This window comes from Erpetoichthys calabaricus, chromosome 9 (genome assembly GCF_900747795.2).
Source record: "Erpetoichthys calabaricus chromosome 9, fErpCal1.3, whole genome shotgun sequence".
Taxonomy (NCBI): domain Eukaryota; kingdom Metazoa; phylum Chordata; class Cladistia; order Polypteriformes; family Polypteridae; genus Erpetoichthys; species Erpetoichthys calabaricus.
Window position 1 is genome coordinate 182,555,043 of NC_041402.2, and position 18,512 is coordinate 182,573,554.

General features: G+C 38.6%; 1 protein-coding gene across 2 annotated transcripts in view; it reads left to right on the plus strand.

Moving 5' to 3' along the window:
• Window positions 1-18,512, plus strand: part of abl1 (c-abl oncogene 1, non-receptor tyrosine kinase) — a 145,440-nt gene that overhangs the window by 61,252 nt on the left and 65,676 nt on the right. Inside the window, exon 1 of one of the 2 annotated variants that reach the window (XM_051931952.1) lies at window positions 11,594-12,129. The exons of the other annotated variant lie outside the window; for it this stretch is intronic. Coding sequence (XP_051787912.1) covers window positions 12,045-12,129 — 85 coding nt within the window. The 5' untranslated portion in view covers window positions 11,594-12,044. Of the gene's footprint in view, window positions 1-11,593; window positions 12,130-18,512 lie in introns of those variants that run through there. 2 annotated transcript variants of the gene reach the window in all.

Genomic DNA, 18,512 nt, shown 5'->3' on the forward strand with positions numbered 1-18,512 from the left:
CCACAAATAACATTATAAATGCAAGTTGCAGTTTTATTATATATAATATAGCTTAGCTTGAAGCAAGGTCCATATTAATGCAGTTTGCCTTAATGATGGTTCAGTTGGTAAAGATGCCATCACCAAGTTGCACTTGTTTTATTTTATTTTGGTGAATACTGTGCACCTGGGCTTGAAGTAATAGTATTATTATTGGAAGTTGCACTATTATTTATTTTATTGTTATTATATGTTTAAATATTATGCAGTTTAATGATGGTAAAGCTGTTTAAAAAGTCACTTTAACATGTCAGTGGACAGAGATGGTTAACATTAACAGAAAGTGTAGTTGGTTTACAAAAAATATTGACTGTTTATTCCTTTTCTAAGACATGTTCAGTGCAATACTACTTTTGACAAGCACCTCTGGATATTTTACTAAGTCTCAATGCCTCTTTGGATGGTTGAAAATATGTTGTCGTAATTCTAGTTGTTTGCAAAATTTGTTCAATAAAAAGGCTCTATATTTTGACTGCAACTGTCATGCAATGTGATTCCTTCTCTTCATTAGTGCCACCCCCTTGAAAACTATCACTTTATGGGGTCATGCAAACCTGTATTAGTACTTGTGCGCACATTAAAATGTTTTTTTGTACAATGTACAATTCTCATGACAGTGGAATAGGTTATTCTTAGCCAGTCTACTGCAGTAATTGCAGTGGAAAATTTGGTTCACATCCACTCATGCATGGGAAAAAAATACCGTTGAATACAGTGAAACCAGTATAATTTTGAAAAATACCGTGATATAGAATTTTGGCCATAGCGCCTAGCACTAGCTTCATAGTGACCAGAAACACAAAATCAAATCGCAAGATGATGTCACTACAGTATGGATAGAAATAATAAAATGATTAAAAAATAAAGCTAATAGAAGGTTCTAATATTACATATAGAATCTAGGAATAACTAATCAAACATTTAATTTTTTCAAGAGACAATGTATTTTTGGTTTGATTTAAAAAATTTTAAATAATTATTTGCAACCTCACTCTTAGTGTGATACCCACAACATTGGAAATTTGGAAGGCACCCATAATGCAGGGTCAGCTATTTGTACAGTACCCCTGGAGCAATTGCAGGTTAAGGGCCCAACGGAGTGGCATTCCTTCTGTCACTGCCAGGATTTGAACCGGCAACCTTCACAGAGCCACCACTGTGCAAAACAATGACTATCCTTTATTAAATTGCAGTAGCTGCTGCCTTTTTTTGCTATTAATTCATGCAATACTTATTAAACAGTGTATTTCAGTGATGGCTCACAAAAAGAAAAAGGAAAAAAACAAATTTTTAAATGTCCTGCATGAAAGTAATCCCCTTCCCTCCTTCACTTGTGCTAATGCTTTGGAGGTCGCATAACTCAGCACTTCACCCGTGAATTGTTCTGCACCTCCACTCTCTTTTTTACCCAATCACAAAGCACTGTCTGTTAACCTCTCTGTGTTCAAGCACTTCAACTGCAGTTAGTTCTACATCTCCAGTCTCTTTGTACCTTCAAAGATCTAATTGTAAAGCACTTTCAAGTTCTCTTCCACAATCCACAGATCTAACCCTGTAGTTCGGAAGTAAGTTGTCATATCTCTCACTTCCCAGCTCTCTCTTCAAACTGTTCAACAGGTCTAATACTGATCTGTGGAACAAATGAATTAAAACAAAAGTGGAAAAAAAACAGACATGAAGTATAAGTAAATAATTTTAAAATATCCAGTTAAAGAACAAATTCAGCAGTCTTAAATAGCTGGAGATTGTGACACCATTTTCTTGCAACTTGAAAATCAACATTTCAGTATTGATTTTATGAGAGTTCTTTGTTTTCCCCACCACCATTGCTCTGAACCTGACCTGTCTTACCTGCTTGTGAGATCTTTTTGGCCTGGGATCAAAGGAATACAATACATGAAGAGCAGCCTTTGAAAAGACATCTGAATCCTGCCATCTTGAGTGGAGCTTCCTCAATTTCCCTCCAGACTTTCTTTTCTTAGCAGTCACCGGACAGACAGCAGATAATTTAGTGCCTCACATTGTATTACATATAGTGACTTTTACAAATGAACACTGTTCTACTCACCTTTAAGTTTGGAGCTTGGCACATGCTCTGGCAACAGTCATATCATGCCAGCCTGGTATCGTGCATGTGGTTGGCTATAGTTGTATGAAAATAAGTAAATATTTCAAATGTAGTCACTTCAGAAGTCTGCATTGTGTATGTAACCATCATCTTGCCATTTATTAATGTGCTGCCTATCGAGTTTAAACAGATCAATAGGACTTTTTTTTTTAGTTTCTATTTTATCCCATTCATGGTGGCACATTGAATGAGTATTAGTCAAAGTCAACTTTATTGTCATCTCAACCATCTACAAGTATACAGATAGACAAAATTGCGAAGCTCAGGGTCCACAGTGTAACAACATGACGTGCAAATAATAAATTAAAAATATTAGTTTTAATTCCCTAAATTTGAATTTTCATAGCATTCCCATTTTCTTCACCTGCAATCCACTGAATCTAGGAACAGTTTGTGCACACGACTCTTGAACCCAATATGGTGTCACTGATTTTAATTCTGCATTGGTTCAATTGATGGTAGATTAGATCTGGAGAGTTTATTTTTGTAGTTGCCTCGAATATCTGGGTGGCCTTTTTTATCATGTGTGTTTGGGGTTATTTTACCACATACTCATGACATCCATCTGTATGCCTTTTGTAGTAGTATTACAGTAATCATAATTCAAGAATATTCGCTTGTCCCATATTTGTTTAGATCTCAGCTGTTTTCCCGGATGTTTCACTGTTGCTCACCATGCCACAAGTTTCTTTGTGCCTCATGAAGTCATCAATCAGTTTTTTTCTTTATCCTGTGACCTTTTAAAAACATAAAGCTGTGTTTTTGGATGTTTTCTTTGGGATTTGTTTGATGTAGAGATATGGAGACCATCTTTCGTGAAAGGGTTATTTAAGCTATCCTACAGAAAAGTAACCAATGGCAATTTTTAGCCTACTGCTTAATATGAAGCCAGAGTTATTAGAAATCCCGCCTGTGTTCTTTTACTCGGCCCCAGGAGGGTGTAACAGCCCCTTCTTCTCGGCACATAATATATCTCAGCTGTCTGGCGGTGTGCGGCTACAGTTCCCTCCCTTCAAATCAGCTTTTGGCAGTAATATGCCTACAGATAAGGGTTTCTTAAACACCCCATATGTATATCTCAAAAAGAGCTGGGCATTTCTAGTTGCTTGAGTGAAGTGACATCAGGAACCATTTTGGCTCTGGTTTGAAAATTGCCTTTCTTCCCCCTGCAATTCTATACCCCAACCCCCCCCCCCTTCCAAATTTACCCCACATCTGTGGTTGGTTTTCTCCCCTCCCTCCTTACTTCAGAAAGATTGCAGTCCCTTACAGCAAGAGCAATAGTATAAAGTAATCTTTCTACAGCGCAGTGATTTACAATGGGTTAACGATAAATACAATCCTTGTATGTTGTCTACCTCCAGAAAGCTGCAGGAATGAGATTATGTAAATTCTCAAAGCATTGACTCTGTGATGAGCTCATTGCACAGTAATCTGATTCATATGTTGTCATCCATAACCTTTATTTTTTTGTAGAGCGGAATATGCAAAATTTCTTCTCAGTATTTTGTGCTTCAAGTTGTTTCCCATGTCAGTTTTTCCATACCTGCTTTTCCATACCTGCAATGCTAGACAACCTCAACTTTGTAGACAATTAAGCTGCTGTCTTTGTAACAATGTAGCACATGCTCAGTTTACTTTGATGGTGCATTATCTGTTTTGGGGCAGTTATACAGTACAAATTGTGACACCTTAAATGACTTGATAGCTGTTAGGGTTACCACTGTGCATGACTTGGGCTCTAATTTAGTTTAATTCCTTGTGTTTTCACTGTAGAGTTTGTATGTATATATATATATATATATATATATATATATATATATATATATATATATATATATATATAAAAAATACACATGGCCTTCTTTCAAATATTTTGAACGTAAGTTAAAATATAGTTGTATCCCTAGGGTGGACTGATGTCCATTCCTGGATGGATTACAGTCTTACATAAAGTTATAGACAGTATGTGCAAACTAGTAAGTGATGGTAGAGTAGGGAAAGTTGGAAAAAAGAAGTCTGAGGCTTGTTTAAAAAGGTATTTGGCAGGAGTTCCTCCTATCTGAGTGGTAGAACCCTGCAATAATTTTTTTTTTTTTTTATCAACCCTGAAATTCTTTAAAAACCTCACTAACTTAAGTCTATTTAGAGCAATTTATTCTTTTATGGAAGTGAACAAACCAGTGCTTCTCAATTTCAGTCTTGGAGGAGTCCTGTTATTGAGATTTTTTTTTGTCCCACCCAAATTCTGTTTTTAAATGGACTCCTTACCTTAGTCAGTAGTTATTATTTTTTCCAAATTCAATAATTAATCTGAGAAATTACAAAACTGGGTTTGCCAAATAATATCTTATTTAACCCTAATTTTAAAATTATTTATCAACATCTTGATTTATTTTTTTTATTTCACTTTTCTGGGTAGCACTAAGCAGCATTATTACAGTACAATTAAGGGCGCAAACTTCACCAGAGAAAAAGATGAATAAATAGAAAAATCACAAAAAATAGAGTTAAGCCATTAAAGCTATGAGATTTACATTTATAAAACATTTTGTGTTTAACCCAGAGTTGTGTGCTTTTCTGAATATAGGAGAGAAAAAATAGTTAATTAACCATCCATCCATCCATCCATTTTCTAACCCGCTGAATCCAAACACAGGGTCACGGGGGTCTGCTGGAGCCAATCCCAGCCAACACAGGGCACAAGGCAGGAAACAATCCCGGGCAGGGTGCCAACCCACCGCAGGACAGTTAATTAACCAATGATGCCAAACTCAATGATCTCTACTCAGATCAGCCAGAGTATCCCAGGATCGAGCATGATAACCACTGGGGTAAACAAGTCTTGATACAAATCGGAATAGTTGGGCAATGTAAAAATGGTATAAGAGTTAGACCAGTTCTACATTTTAAATGAAACAATGTCAGCTGTGACCATAAAAAGAGAACTTCATCAGGGTATAATGCAGCTGGATTGAGGCTTTTTTTACACAACTAAAGATATCTCTAAATCATTTTTTCCTAACCTTTGTGGTGCCACAAACCACCTGCGATGCTGCCACTATGAAACTTGCTCGATCATTGGAATGGCAGTTAGGGGGTTCTGGGTTTTGTTTGTGGTTGGCTTTGGCCCACAGGTTGCGAAACACTGCTCTGAATTGTCCCAGTACAAGTAAGTGAGTTCACTCCATGGTTGGTTCCTGCCTGTCGCCCAGTGATGCCAGAATATGTGCGTCCTCCACACGACCCTTAACTGCAGAAAACAGGTTCTGGAGCAGTCAACTAGAGATGTGTGGAATTATCTTCTGAATATTTGAAACTAGTGCCCTTGGAACTTTTCACGTCTCCACTTTAAATAATTTTGGGCATGTCTGTTAAATGGGGATTGGAAAGTATTGTTGTAAATAACTGATTTATGCTACACTGTTTCACATAGAAAAACTTAAAAATTTGAGTAAATCAATCAATGGTGTTGGCTTCAAATACTTAATGCAACTGAAAAAAAAGGCTGCTTATGATGTCTCTCCAAAAACCTTTCATTTGTGACTCACCTCGGCTGTTAGTGTCTTTTCAAAAGCACTGGTTGTGCCTTCAGTTTCAAATACAAGCACTGAAATGGAAACACTGAGTCGTCTGGTTAAATGTCACCTGCTTGTTGTGTTCTTTTGAAATGTGCTGGCCTTCTGCTTGCTGCCACACAGTTAGCATCTTTTCAAAGTCCCTCTGCGGCCACTGATTTTCTAAAGCTTTGGACTGTAAATCGCAACAAAGACTTTTATATAAAAGACGCTAGTTGTTCCAGATACATAAGGGAGTCTTACCCTGTATTTGCCAGGTGAACCTAGGCAAATAAACTCTGCATGTGTATTTTATTTAAACAAAAAAAAAACCTTTTTTTGAAATGTGTTGCTTTTACATATTGTGGGACTGGCAAGAAAAACAATTTCTTGACTGTGGTTCCATTTTTAAAGTGCTGAACTACACTGCCTGGCCAAAAAAAAAAGTCGCCACCTGGATTTAACTAAGCAAATAGGTATGAGCCTCCTATTGGATACTTACTGCATGGGCGATTATCTTTCAGTTGGCAACAAGTTATTTAACCCCAACTGGTGCAATGAGTTGCTTCTCATTTCTTAAACAACCATGTCGAAAGACACATATCGATGTTAGTCTGTTTGAGAAGGGTCAAATCATTGGCATGCATCAAGCAGAGAAAACATCTAAGGAGATTGCAGAAACTACTAAAATTGGGTTAAGAACTGTCCAAAGCATTATTAAAAACTGGAAGGATAGTGGGGACCCATCGTCTTCGAGGAAGAAATGTGGCCAGAAAAAAATCCTGAATGATCGTGATCGGCGATCACTTAAACGTTTGGCGAAATCAAATCGAAGAAAACCAGTAGAACTCCGGTCTATGTTTAATAGTGAAAGTAAGAGCATTTCCACATGCAAAATGCGAAGGGAACTCAAGGGATTGGGACTGAACAGCTGTGTAGCCGTAAGAAAACCACTAATCAGTGAGGCAAACCGGAAAAAAAGGCTTCAATTTGCTAGGGAGCATAAAGATTGGACTCTGGAGCAATGGAAGAAGGTCTGATGAGTCCAGATTTACCCTGTTCCAGAGTGATGGGTGCATCAGGGTAAGAAGAGAGGCGGTCTTGGTGAAAAATTAATGCAACACTGGATAGAACTAAATCTTGTGACATTGCAGAAGCTTATCGAAACATTGCCACAGCGAATGCGTGCCGTAATCAAAGCTAAAGGCAGTCCAACAAAATATTAGTGTGTGACCTTTTTTTTGGTGGCAACTTTTTTTTTGGCCAGGCAGTGTATAAGGTCACTTCAGTTAGTGCTGTTAAAAACAAAGCATACTGTACTTCTTTGGTTTGTTTGTGTAGGGTTAATTCAGTGCACTTAATCGTACTATAACAATGTAGTGCCAGGTTAGATTTGTAAAATTATTATTATTTTTTTTAATTGCTTTGTTTTTGTACAAGTCAGCCATCGATATACCCATTACGAAACCTTGATTATTTCAGATTAGTGTTATGGTATCTAACATCTGTTTGTGCAGAATAGAAGACAATGAATTAGACTGCTATGGACAGAGCACTGACTGGTTGTAGTTCTGAATGAAAAATTAGTATCTTAAAAAGTACATTCTGTACGTGCATAATTAAAATACTAACTGTGTGGGGTATCCAAAGTGCTCATATTATGCCTATCCTTACAGCAAAGTCTAGGTCTCTGTGTTTTCCTGTACAATTCCAGTGCACTTTGTGTACATGTTCAAAAGTCTTGCAATTTCTTTCATTCTTGTCACAGCACCACCCCCATCTTTAAATGCAGATTTTATTTTTTTTTATTAACCCACCAGGGTTTAGTTACATCTGTTTTTTTGTAGCTCATATGGACCCAATTGCAAGTTTTGTAAACCGACTCCGTGCTTGCTTGACTCATCCATAGTTTGCATCTGTTGTGCAAGAAAGCCAATGAGCTGAACGTCGCTCACTTCAGTGATAATTTGGCCAAGGCATTACACTTAATGTACATTTTTTTCTAAAGTGGCTTAATGCCCATTTCTGCACGTGATAGTCCTTAAGTGCATATGGACAGATAATTTTGCACTTTGTGCTCAGATGTATATGTGAAATGATGGTGATCTGTAAACACAGGTTTTATTGTTATTATATGTCGATGTTCACCATGAAAGACACTATAACCTGCATATACTTTGAATGACAATGTTGACAACTTGTCTCAATGAAATACTTTGGAACTTGGCTAACAAAGTCTCTCTTCATTTATTAGATTCCTTGTTTTTTTTGTTTTTTTTCATCCCTTCTTTCTTTACTTTGAGATGCCGCGTTGAACCTCTGTCCTCCATTCCAGTTTAACTTAGCAACTCTGATCTGAGCACTTGTCCAAAATTCTGTGTGAGGTGGACATCACTTTAGTCATTTAGCCATGCCAGTTTGGCTGTTACCTCCATGTGTCTGGCCTTACAGTTGGAGGCTTTCATGACCTAATCATTTTTAAAAAAAAAAAGGTGACGGAGTAAAGACGGTGGTTAACTGAAGCTATGAGGTGATTGAAATAAGTGCAATTGGTATCAGTAAAGTAGAGACTAAATTCAAATGTGAACATACTGCATATTCAAGTAGCAGCTATAGAAACAATTGAGAAAAGGGGCTGTTAGCTTCACATAATATGTGAAAGAAAGTCTAATGATGCCTCAGACAGAGACCCGCGAAGTGAATGTAAAGAATTGAACAAAAGCCACCCAATCCAGTTCAGGGTTTTGGCAGAGCCTATGCCTTTAGCCTTGGGCATAAGACAGGCACTAGCAGTGGACAGAGTGCCAGTCCATCACATGCACACAGGGGTGGATTGGGATTGACGATTAACTTAATAATGCACTATACATAGACACGGGGAGAACATGCAGAAACTCCACTTGATCAATGCGCGGACATGCGACAATCTTATGGCAAAGATCTGTTTTGAAGCCACAGTTATCACTGTGCTCCCCAAAACCCGAATCCAGGAAGCTTAAATGAGAGCACCCTAAGGGTGGTTTAGTGGGATTTTGAAACTCTGAAAACAGTGTAACTACAAAATCTGTTGTCTGATGGTTATACTGATTGATTATCAGCAGGGGTTTTAGAATTATGAATTTAAAATATTTAACACAAAACAGAGTTATAAATATGGTTATATAACTGGACTAAGTGCCTGTGTAGTTGAATCATTTGTAGGGTCTCACAGTTGTGGCATTTCTTCAGGATCATTTGACCCTTTTGTATTCTTTTAATAGGTTAAAGGTTTACTAAAATCAGAGGTCCCATCATTCTTAAGCAGAAGACTAAGAATATTTTACGTTTTCAATAATACTATAGGAATTCTAAGCAATTGTGAAAATTAAGAAATGTACTAGGAATTGCAATGCAGAATCACTTTTAAACTGTTCTGAATGTTAATGTTGTGTTTGGAACCATTTTAATTCTGTGGTAGATGGAGTTAGCATTCTTTATATGCCTAGCCTTCTCTGTTACCTGAAGTAAAGGGTGTTTCATCTTTACAAGCCAGTATTAGACACACAGTTTGCTGTTTTTGGCACACTATACATTCCTGGACAAGCAGGGTTGTCCAGTGTGAGTAACTGAAGGTTTGTTCCCATCACATCTGTCGTCACATCCGTTTCAGACCTTTTGAAATGCATGGCATGCTGGTGTGCCCGAATTTGGGCAGTGTTCAGTGCTTGCAGATGTGCCATCAGGGTGTGGATAAGTGCGCACATTAAGTTGAAACACACCTTTCATTAGATTTGTTAGTCAGACTCTATTTGGTGGTAAAAGCAGAATTTGCTGTTTGACGTGACCATCACTGTGCTTTAATTTCATAAACACTCGAGGGCTGTTTACATATCCTTTTAAAACTTTGTTTCTCTTTTATTTATGCATTGTAACACTAAAACTCAGATAAAAAGTAAAATAAGTGACACTAATGCACAAGCTAGCTAAATACCAAACTGGATGAAGCGGTCACATTTATACCCAGGGATACAAATTATTTGGAAGCCCCTTTTTGGTTGAATTCTGTGCCCTTGCAAGCTGCCAACACTCATGGATTTGCTCAGTGGTTTTTGTGTGAGAGATGTGAGTGTAAGTTTTTCATTTTAAATGTAAAAGTGGGACCTTTCATTGAGATTGTTCTGTGGGGACATGGATCTGACAAGATTGAATGTGGAGCCTCTTCAGCTGTGCCTTTGCTGCTCTGACTGTTTGGTTCAGTCATAACCCCCTGTTCACTTTTTTGGTCTTTCTGTAGGCACTGTGTATTTCTTTGCTGGCATCCCATCTGAGATTGATCCCTGTTTTGCACTCATTGCTACTGGGATAGGCTGTGGTGTACCTAATGTGTGTTTTGCACATGCAGTGATTTTTCACTATTTGCAAATTCTGTTCCTATGGATTCATTTATATGAATCCCATTTTGTGTGGTCTGCTCACACCTATTCGCAGCTAAAGGGGCGGGGAGGGCGGAGTTAGGAGAGATTGGAAATTGCTATCATGCAGCTGTGACAAAAGCTTCACCAAGGATAGCTGTGTTTTTGTTCTCATGGCTTCTCTTGTGAGTCTCCACGTTCTGATAGTGTTTAATTCAAATTTTTCAGAAAATTAGTTAAATTTCAACAATGGGAGGGAAGCATAGTGGTAATGAAAGTGTTTCACCAAGTGCTTCTAAAACCTAGTTTACGCTTGACATGACTACACTGGGCGTGAAGGCTGCATAGTTGAAAATGACATCAAACTTAGAGCCACACATGCCGGCTGTGTTTCAAAAAGAATTTCAAGGCGAGGCTGGTTAGGTGGGTACCAAAATGATGAACGAAGGTCTGAATATGACAGAATAGGTCATCAAAATGCAGGGAAGATGCACAAAAATTATTTCTTCGTGTACGTGTTCCCCACTCATGAGAATATTACACTCTCCTTTCCTTGTCGGCTTTTGGTTGGTGGGTCTGACATCCTAGCTTATCCTTTTCTTCCTGTTGAAGTAGGTAATAGCAGGCACAATTTTTCTATCAGCAGAGATTTACATCCTCTGCTTTTACATTGTTAGTTATGCAGCATTGACCAAACACTGTCGCTTACTGACTAGGAAGCTATTGGTGTACCCATCGAGCAAGGTGCAACAAGTAGAAGTGTATTTAGGTTACTCAAAAGTGCGTACACGCTTTGCTTCATGCGTCAAATATAAACCAAGCTTCAGTAAATGAACAAAATTTTGTTTTTTGTAATGGATAGCAAAATTCTGTATTGAATAGGGACCGCCAGAACCTTTTCCATAGTATCAATGCTTCATTGTCCATGGTTTCCATTTCTACTGGGTTTTTCGAAGACTGTAGTGAATAATGAGAATCATTTCTACATCATCAGGTGTTGTATTCCTTATTTGTTGGTGGTTCTGTATTACCGACCCTATTCTGGGGTAAACATGCAAATAAGAATCTCATTGGATTGTGTACAAATGACAACAAAAGTTTAACTTGGATCCCCAAATCTCTAAGCTGCATATGTTCGTTATAAAAATGGATGGATGGTTTCAGTGTATCACAACAGCTCTGATGTCTCTTCTGTCTGCCCTCTGCAGCATCGAGCTATTAGAAGGAAATTAATTCTGTTGAACCTCAAAAACCTGAAGAGACTTAAACTTGTGTTGCACACTGGCATCCCATTTCCCAGGTGTTATAGCTGGATGGGCCGTCACTGTCTTCCATTCCTCCTTTTTTCCGTTTTAAACTTCCAGCTTTAAACTCCTGCCCACTGCTGCTCAGCTGCCTCATCCTGGAGTGTAAGCGCAGGGTTAACTCTGCTTCCCAGGCATGTGTGGGTGGATCCAGCCAGTTGATGTCATTCCGCCAAGCAGCCAAGAGTTTGAAAGGGGCCCTTTGTTGGTGGACTGGATTACAGGCAAGGTTTCAGTGCATCTTCGACAGCGAAGAGGAATGAGAATGGCAGGATCTGAGTGTATAAACTGAACAAGGCTCCCCACACACACACCGATGTCTTGAGGGGAAAAAAACAAAAACAAAAAGGGGGGTGAAGATAGAAGATTTTAGGCTTTTCTTCCCCCTTACAATCCAAGCAATGGAGATTCTTCCGTTAAAAGCTTTGTAGACTTGGCGGCAGCCAAAAAGTTTGGATCTGGACTGAGGCGCCGGGGGCAGTGCCAGGTGAATGAATCCGTTAAGCTGTCCAGCTTTACTTTGATGCTCTTCATTTTCTTTTTTTTTTTATATATTTTTTTTTCCAATTCTCTAAGATTTCTGCAAAATATAAAACTTTAAAGCTGGAAAGTTTTTCAGAAACAAATGAAAATGTTGGAGATCTGTCTAAAGTTGGTGGGGTGCAAATCTAAGAAAGGCCTTTCTTCATCGTCAAGCTGCTATTTGGAAGGTAAGATAAGAGAGTGTGCGCTTGTGTGTTTACTGGGGTGGGGGGGGGGGGGGGGTGTACTATTTAGAACAAATGGTTGGTTTAGCCTGCTTTCTAGGGGCCTAGGCAGACAAATTCCTCGAGTCCGGCGCCCCACGTATTCCAGCTGCTGGTTTGCATTTGTTGAGTTCAGAGAGAGAGAGAGAGAGAGAGAACAAAAAATGATGATGGTATTGGGGGGGGGGGGGGGGGGGGGTGAGTTGGGAGTAGAAGAAAGGCAGATGTTTAGTAGGGAACTAGTGGGTAATGTATAGGAGCTACACGCACTAGCCAGCCAGAGACCACCTTTTGTGGGCTCCTCTGTTGTGGTTTGTTTTCTCGTCTGATTTTTTAAATTTGCTCTTTTTTTGCAAGACCCCCTCTTAATTTTTTTCTTTAGGATAGGTTGAGACAACATTGCCTCTTATTTCATTCCATCACCATAGTTTTCTGCCTTTTGGCACAAGCCATTGTTTAATTCCCACCCATCCCTCCATTGGCGCTTAAGCATTGTTTTAGCCTGTGTGTTTCTATTCCCTTTGAACAGTTCTTTAGAAGGGACTGTGATTTATAGCACGCTCCCACTCTGAGGCTGAGCCTTGCCTCATAAGGCGTGATATTTTTGCAGTGCTTCTAAGTAACGGCTAATGCCGTTGCTTCACTGGGCTTTTGTAATCGCTTTCTCTGTCTGTTCAGTTAATGCTGGCCGTGTTTCTCTTTTATGGGGTTTTTACTTTTTGCCTTCACCTTTGTTAGAGATGAATTGTTTTTCCTTTTAACAAAAGAGGCATTTGTTCCACTTGCAGCAAGTCTATTGGCCCAGTCACAGTAAGACCGGTTTGGATCAGTGAGCCTCAAACGGATCCCATTTTGGCTTTTTTGAGCACTTGTGCAGGTTAACTTTGGTTTTGGTGTCAGTTATTACTACTGTGCCTTTCAAGCTCTTCAATCCCTCCCATCCATGCATCTTTTTTCTTTTTAAATTAGTCTAGTTTTAACATGTCTAATTTCCTGATGTCATCAGGCGTAATAATATTAATTGATTACATTTATAGATTGCTTTTCTAGCTACATTAATGACTTTATGTAGACAGGAGCTATTTCATCCACCACCAATGTGCAGCATCCTCCTGGATGAGGTGATGACAGCCATTTTTGCACCAGCACGCTCACCACACATTAGCTGTTAGGTGTAGAAGGGGCAAGAGAGAGTTAGAGGAAGATTGAGGGTCAAGAATGGACAAATTATGTGATGGGCAATTTAGTAAGTACACCCAACTCTTTTCAAAAGATGCACAGATCTTTTATCATCACAGAGAGTCAGGACCTCATCTCATTTGAAAGATAGCACCAATTTTTTTCTTCTAGCAGTGTCCTTATGAGTGCAGAAGGGCATTAAGATCCACACACAGACCACAGGGTAAGAGCCTCCTGCTGTCCTCACCACCTTGTCTAGCAGCAGCGCAAGCTTTCCTGGTTGGTTTCTCATCCAAGTACTGGCTAGGAATAAGAGAGTATTCAAACATAGACAAGCTAAAAGTACACATCAGTGCCCCCTTTTCATGGTCTTTAATGATGATGTTTCATTTTTTGAAAATATTTCCTATTATTCAAAGAGGGTTCAGATATTTAAAACGTTTATTTAGAACCTTTTTTTTTTGATTGCAGTCAGAGCTCTTTACATGGGATCAGAGAATTTTAAATATTTTCCTAAAAGACTAATGTTGCCTTGTGCTTTATGAGTTTTATATAACGTTTTACTTTAAGAACAGTAAAAGTTCTGTAAAATACAGTTGCCAGTTTTATATGGCATCCTTCTTAGTGGGTACTATGGTGGCACAAAACATGCCTTTGTCTTCTGTCTGGAGTTTAGGTATTCTCTCCATGTGTTTATGGGTTTTCCTCCCAAATATCCAGGATGTGTTTGTTAGGTCAACTAAGAAATGCAAATTGACCCATTGTGAGGTGTGTGGCAAAGTAGGGCTGTTTCCTACCTTGTACTAATGCTGCCATGATAGGCCCCAGCACTTAGCAACTTATAACTGGTTAAGATGAGTCGGAGGATATTTTATTACCTTTTTTTCTGTCAGTGGAGCAAGGGTGGAGTAATTAGTGCTACCACATTGATTCTAATTAGAATGTTAATAATATTACAACATTCGTGATGAGAACAGTCTGTTCACTCCATCAAACTCACCAATGTTATTCTCTCAAATCCATTTTAGTTTTGAATGCCCCCAAAGTCCTACTGTCTACCACAATACTTTGAATCTTGCTTTGTGTCTATTGCATAAAAATGTACTTTCCAATGTCTGTATGCCAAAGTTTCCAGCTGTGTCCTTGTTGAAAGCCCATTTTAAAGTAACACCTTAATTTTAAACATTTCACTCATGTCACCTCTTAATCTCCACTTGCTTAAACTGAAAAGAGTTTCAAGTCCTTCAGTCTTTCTTTTTAGCTCATACATTCTACACCCAGTTTATGTCTGTTTGAAGTCTGTCTGTTCTCAGTGTTTCTGTGTGTATGTTCTTAAGTGCATTCCACTTTTTCTCTCGCATTCACAAAGGTTAAATGCTGGGTCTGAACTGGCTCAGGTGCAGGGTTGTTTCCTGCTTTGTATGCGATGCCAGCTCCCTGGCATTAGGAATGTTATGTAATCTTTGCTAGTGAGCACTTTGTAGAACATTCCACCTGTTTTATGTAACAGCAGCCCCAAATTGGAATAAGCAAGCTGAGAAGAATAATGAATAGCTTATAGTGTGAGTACTATTAAAAAAACAGTTTACAAGGCAATCATTCAGTTTCTTGTAGCATCTTTCATTTTAAGAATGAAATTTAGAATTTTTGTGTTGAGTATTGTCAATAAGGTCTTCAAGTCAGTTTCCCAACCTATGGACTGTGACAGCATTGCAAATGGACTATGGCCAACTCCCGATGAAACTCCACCCCAACCACTCCCTTGACTGAGTTTAATGCACAGCAGCAGCATCATCTCTGGTGGATCACAGCTAATCCTGGATGACCTCCCCAACTCTCACTTTGCCACTCATTCTCATTTCACCAAAGAGGAAAAGCATTAACAATCGCACTTGACTCTTGTAACCTCCCAGGGATTGCGTGTTGAACCAAACTTTGATGATGGTGCTCGATTCAAATTTGTCAATCTACAGTAAATTCACAGAGGGAGAACAGAACACCACCCTGGTGGGTCGCGAACACAGTGGCATGTTAGAAACGGGTCTGTGACACCACAAAGGTGTTGAAACACTGCTTTAAGGGACCATCACTCTGTGTAGTGCCTCTCAATTTAAGAGCCTTTACAAAATTTTACCCCATTATGAGCAGTGACAAAACTCTTTACAAAGCAGTCCCTTTTATATTGCATCTTTCATATTGACCTTTTAGACAAATAACAATCATATTAGTCCTTACTGTCTGAATGTGTTCAAAATGAATTTTTGTAATAATGGGCGATAAATGAAGTGCCTTTGAGTTTTAGTCCTCAAAGAATTTGATGTAGCATTTAGACTTAAATAATGCCTCTCTTTGTGACCATGATCACAAACAAAATCCTGTAGGGAATGTTTTATACCATATATAATGTAGACCTTCTCGTGGTAAGCACTCCTAAGAAATACTTTATAAAGTAAACATTTTTGTGTAGCTCTTTCTCATAAGTCATGCTTTAGTGATTTATTGAGTTTATTTTCTGTCACTGCTTTTTATTATGAGTGCCATAAAAACCTTTTACAAGGCAGTCTGTTTTTTAAGGCACTTTTAGCTGCTTGTACTTAAGTTCTAATCAACTTTGTGCTTTGTCACAAAGCGTTACAGCATATAAAGATAACAGATTGTGACTATATCAACAATATGTAAAATGGGCTTTAAAAACCAAGTTGATTTAGAACATATTGCAAGAGCAATCCATAATTTATGAATCTGATCAATATGATGCCTTTTATTTTAACTATAGCCTCAATATGCTTTTCAGATTAATTGTAAACATTTTCTTATATTACCTAATAAAGCCATTTATACAGCATCTTTCCCAGTGTGCAGTCTTTAAGAATTCTTCAGAGAGTAGTATAACAGAACTTTAAATAGAAAATGTTGCCTTTCCTATGCACTTTAGGTAAGCAAGCATGAGCTGAGTGTATAGAGGATTGTACTGTTTACAATTTTGTCTTTACTTTCATCTTCAGTTTACCTTAATTCTGTGTACCCATGCTGTGGGAGATGGTAGCTATGAGGTCAAACCGACTTAGAAACTTAAATTCTTGTCAAAATTTCCCACTGCCAAACAAACATTTAGAAGGGAATTTACATGGAATTTCCTTTTGGGAGACTCCTACCTCCCAAGAGGACACTAGCCCAGAAGTTGTCACTACTAAAGTGATAAAGTTGTTTCTCTGATTTCCCAAATACAGCATTAAAATCATTTCATTACGACAACCCATGAAATCCCTGAGTTTAGCATCTTGGAAACTCGCTGGGATTTGTTTTTGTTCACATATATGAAAGTAACCTACCAGTTACCCAGGTTAGTGGTTTTCAGACATTGAAGCTTCATCTCATGCTGTGTTTTGTATTTTTTTTAAAGCATTTAATTAATTAGGTATGGGAATCTTAATATATTAAAACCATGTCACCTTGCACATCTTTTCCACCAATTTTCAGTTGCAGACTTAATTTATGTAGTCTTAGAGAGCTGGAGGCAGTTGTGGAATGTCCACGTGACCACCAGTCATGTAGTCTAACAACCGTAGAAACTCAGTCTATCAAGTCTGTGACTCGCTGCTCCAAAAGACCAGTTTGATTTTTGTCTTAAGTCATAGGAGAGCAGGCTTCTGTGCATGTGAGAGTTGACAGCCAGTGAGCGCTCACCTGGAATTGCAATGCATGTAATGAAACTACAAGGAACACTCGTGTTTTGGACCTGACAAACAGAAGAGAGATTCATTTGTCTCATACTGCGTGTTTTATTTACCAGGACAGAATAGGGGAAAAAACACGGCATATCCATAAAGCATTTGCATGGACATCATCTCTGTCAGGCATGTTATTGGCCGTCAAAAGAAAGGGCTGAGCTTACAATACTTTGGAAATGTAAAAAAGTCAACATGCAGTCATCTGATTTTACATACCCTGGCTTCTAGTTATATGACATACTCTGGCAACAAGATCAGCAACTGTAATTTTCAAGTTTCACATCCCCTTTGACTATTCATTGTTAAATGTGATATTGGCTCAACTTGAATCTCAAAACCCAAAATACTATTGTGGGATGATAAAATGAGTCCAACATAATCCAAAAGTGTAAATTACTGCTCCTGTTTTGCTGTTATGAAAAGCTTCATGAATCGCATATTCCATCAGATGAGCACCAGGTGTCCACAGTTTCACCACAGCTTGAATGCACCATGTCCTTCACTGGTAGTAGAATAGTGTTTCTGAAATGAACGGTAAACTCACACATCAGATGGTCACCTGTCTCTATCGTATGCTTCCTCCTGGCTTCATTTTTCGTCTTTCTAAAAATTGGTGCACTCACTCTTGGAAGTTTTAATGGCTTTGTTCCAACATATGCTGACCCAGGAAATTCCTGGGAATAATAGTAAGACTTGACCTGAGAAACTACCAGATCAGTTTTCCTAAGAGTCTTGACTTGGCTTTATTCATACACAGCCTGCATAAGTTAAATGGGCTATTAACACTAAGTATCTTCAAGTGCTATAGAATGAATGCTCTTGTCACCTTGAGGTGCTTTGAGCCTCTTTTGAGGAGGTACACTGTGCCTCACATGGAAGGAACAGCCCAAGGAGCCTGAGTGGCAGCAAATGGCCCAAAACAATTTTTAGGTCTTCCAACTGCCGAGCGTGAAATGAGTGGCTATACGCAATAATACCTTAAAAGAGCCCAATGCGGCGGCCTCCAGGAAAAAGAGGCTTGATTTATCGCCCGCTGTATTTTCAAGTTTTTATTTTCCAGCTGGAATTTCAATTGCATAAGCGCATGTTTTGAAGTGCACACTCTATCTTTCGGCGCTCATGTGTGCAGTCTGTCGCCAGTATGTCCTGGCTGGGCTCCCTTTAGGGTTTTTCTTCCAGTCCCTTGAGTTCTTCCAGATTACCCCCAAACATAAAAAAGACATTCGGTCTCACTTTGGGAGTGAAAACAATTTTTCATTCTAATTCTTCAAAATGCTTTGTCTAGTTGTTTAGAATTAATGGATGAGCTAAACAGTGATGTGATGGGGAGGAATTAAATTGGTTTAGTGTTTATCCGCTGTTGTGTTTCTAACCTGCTCTGGATTGCTTGAACTTGTGGATTTTCTTGATGTTTCACGAAAATCTTCCCTTTGTAAC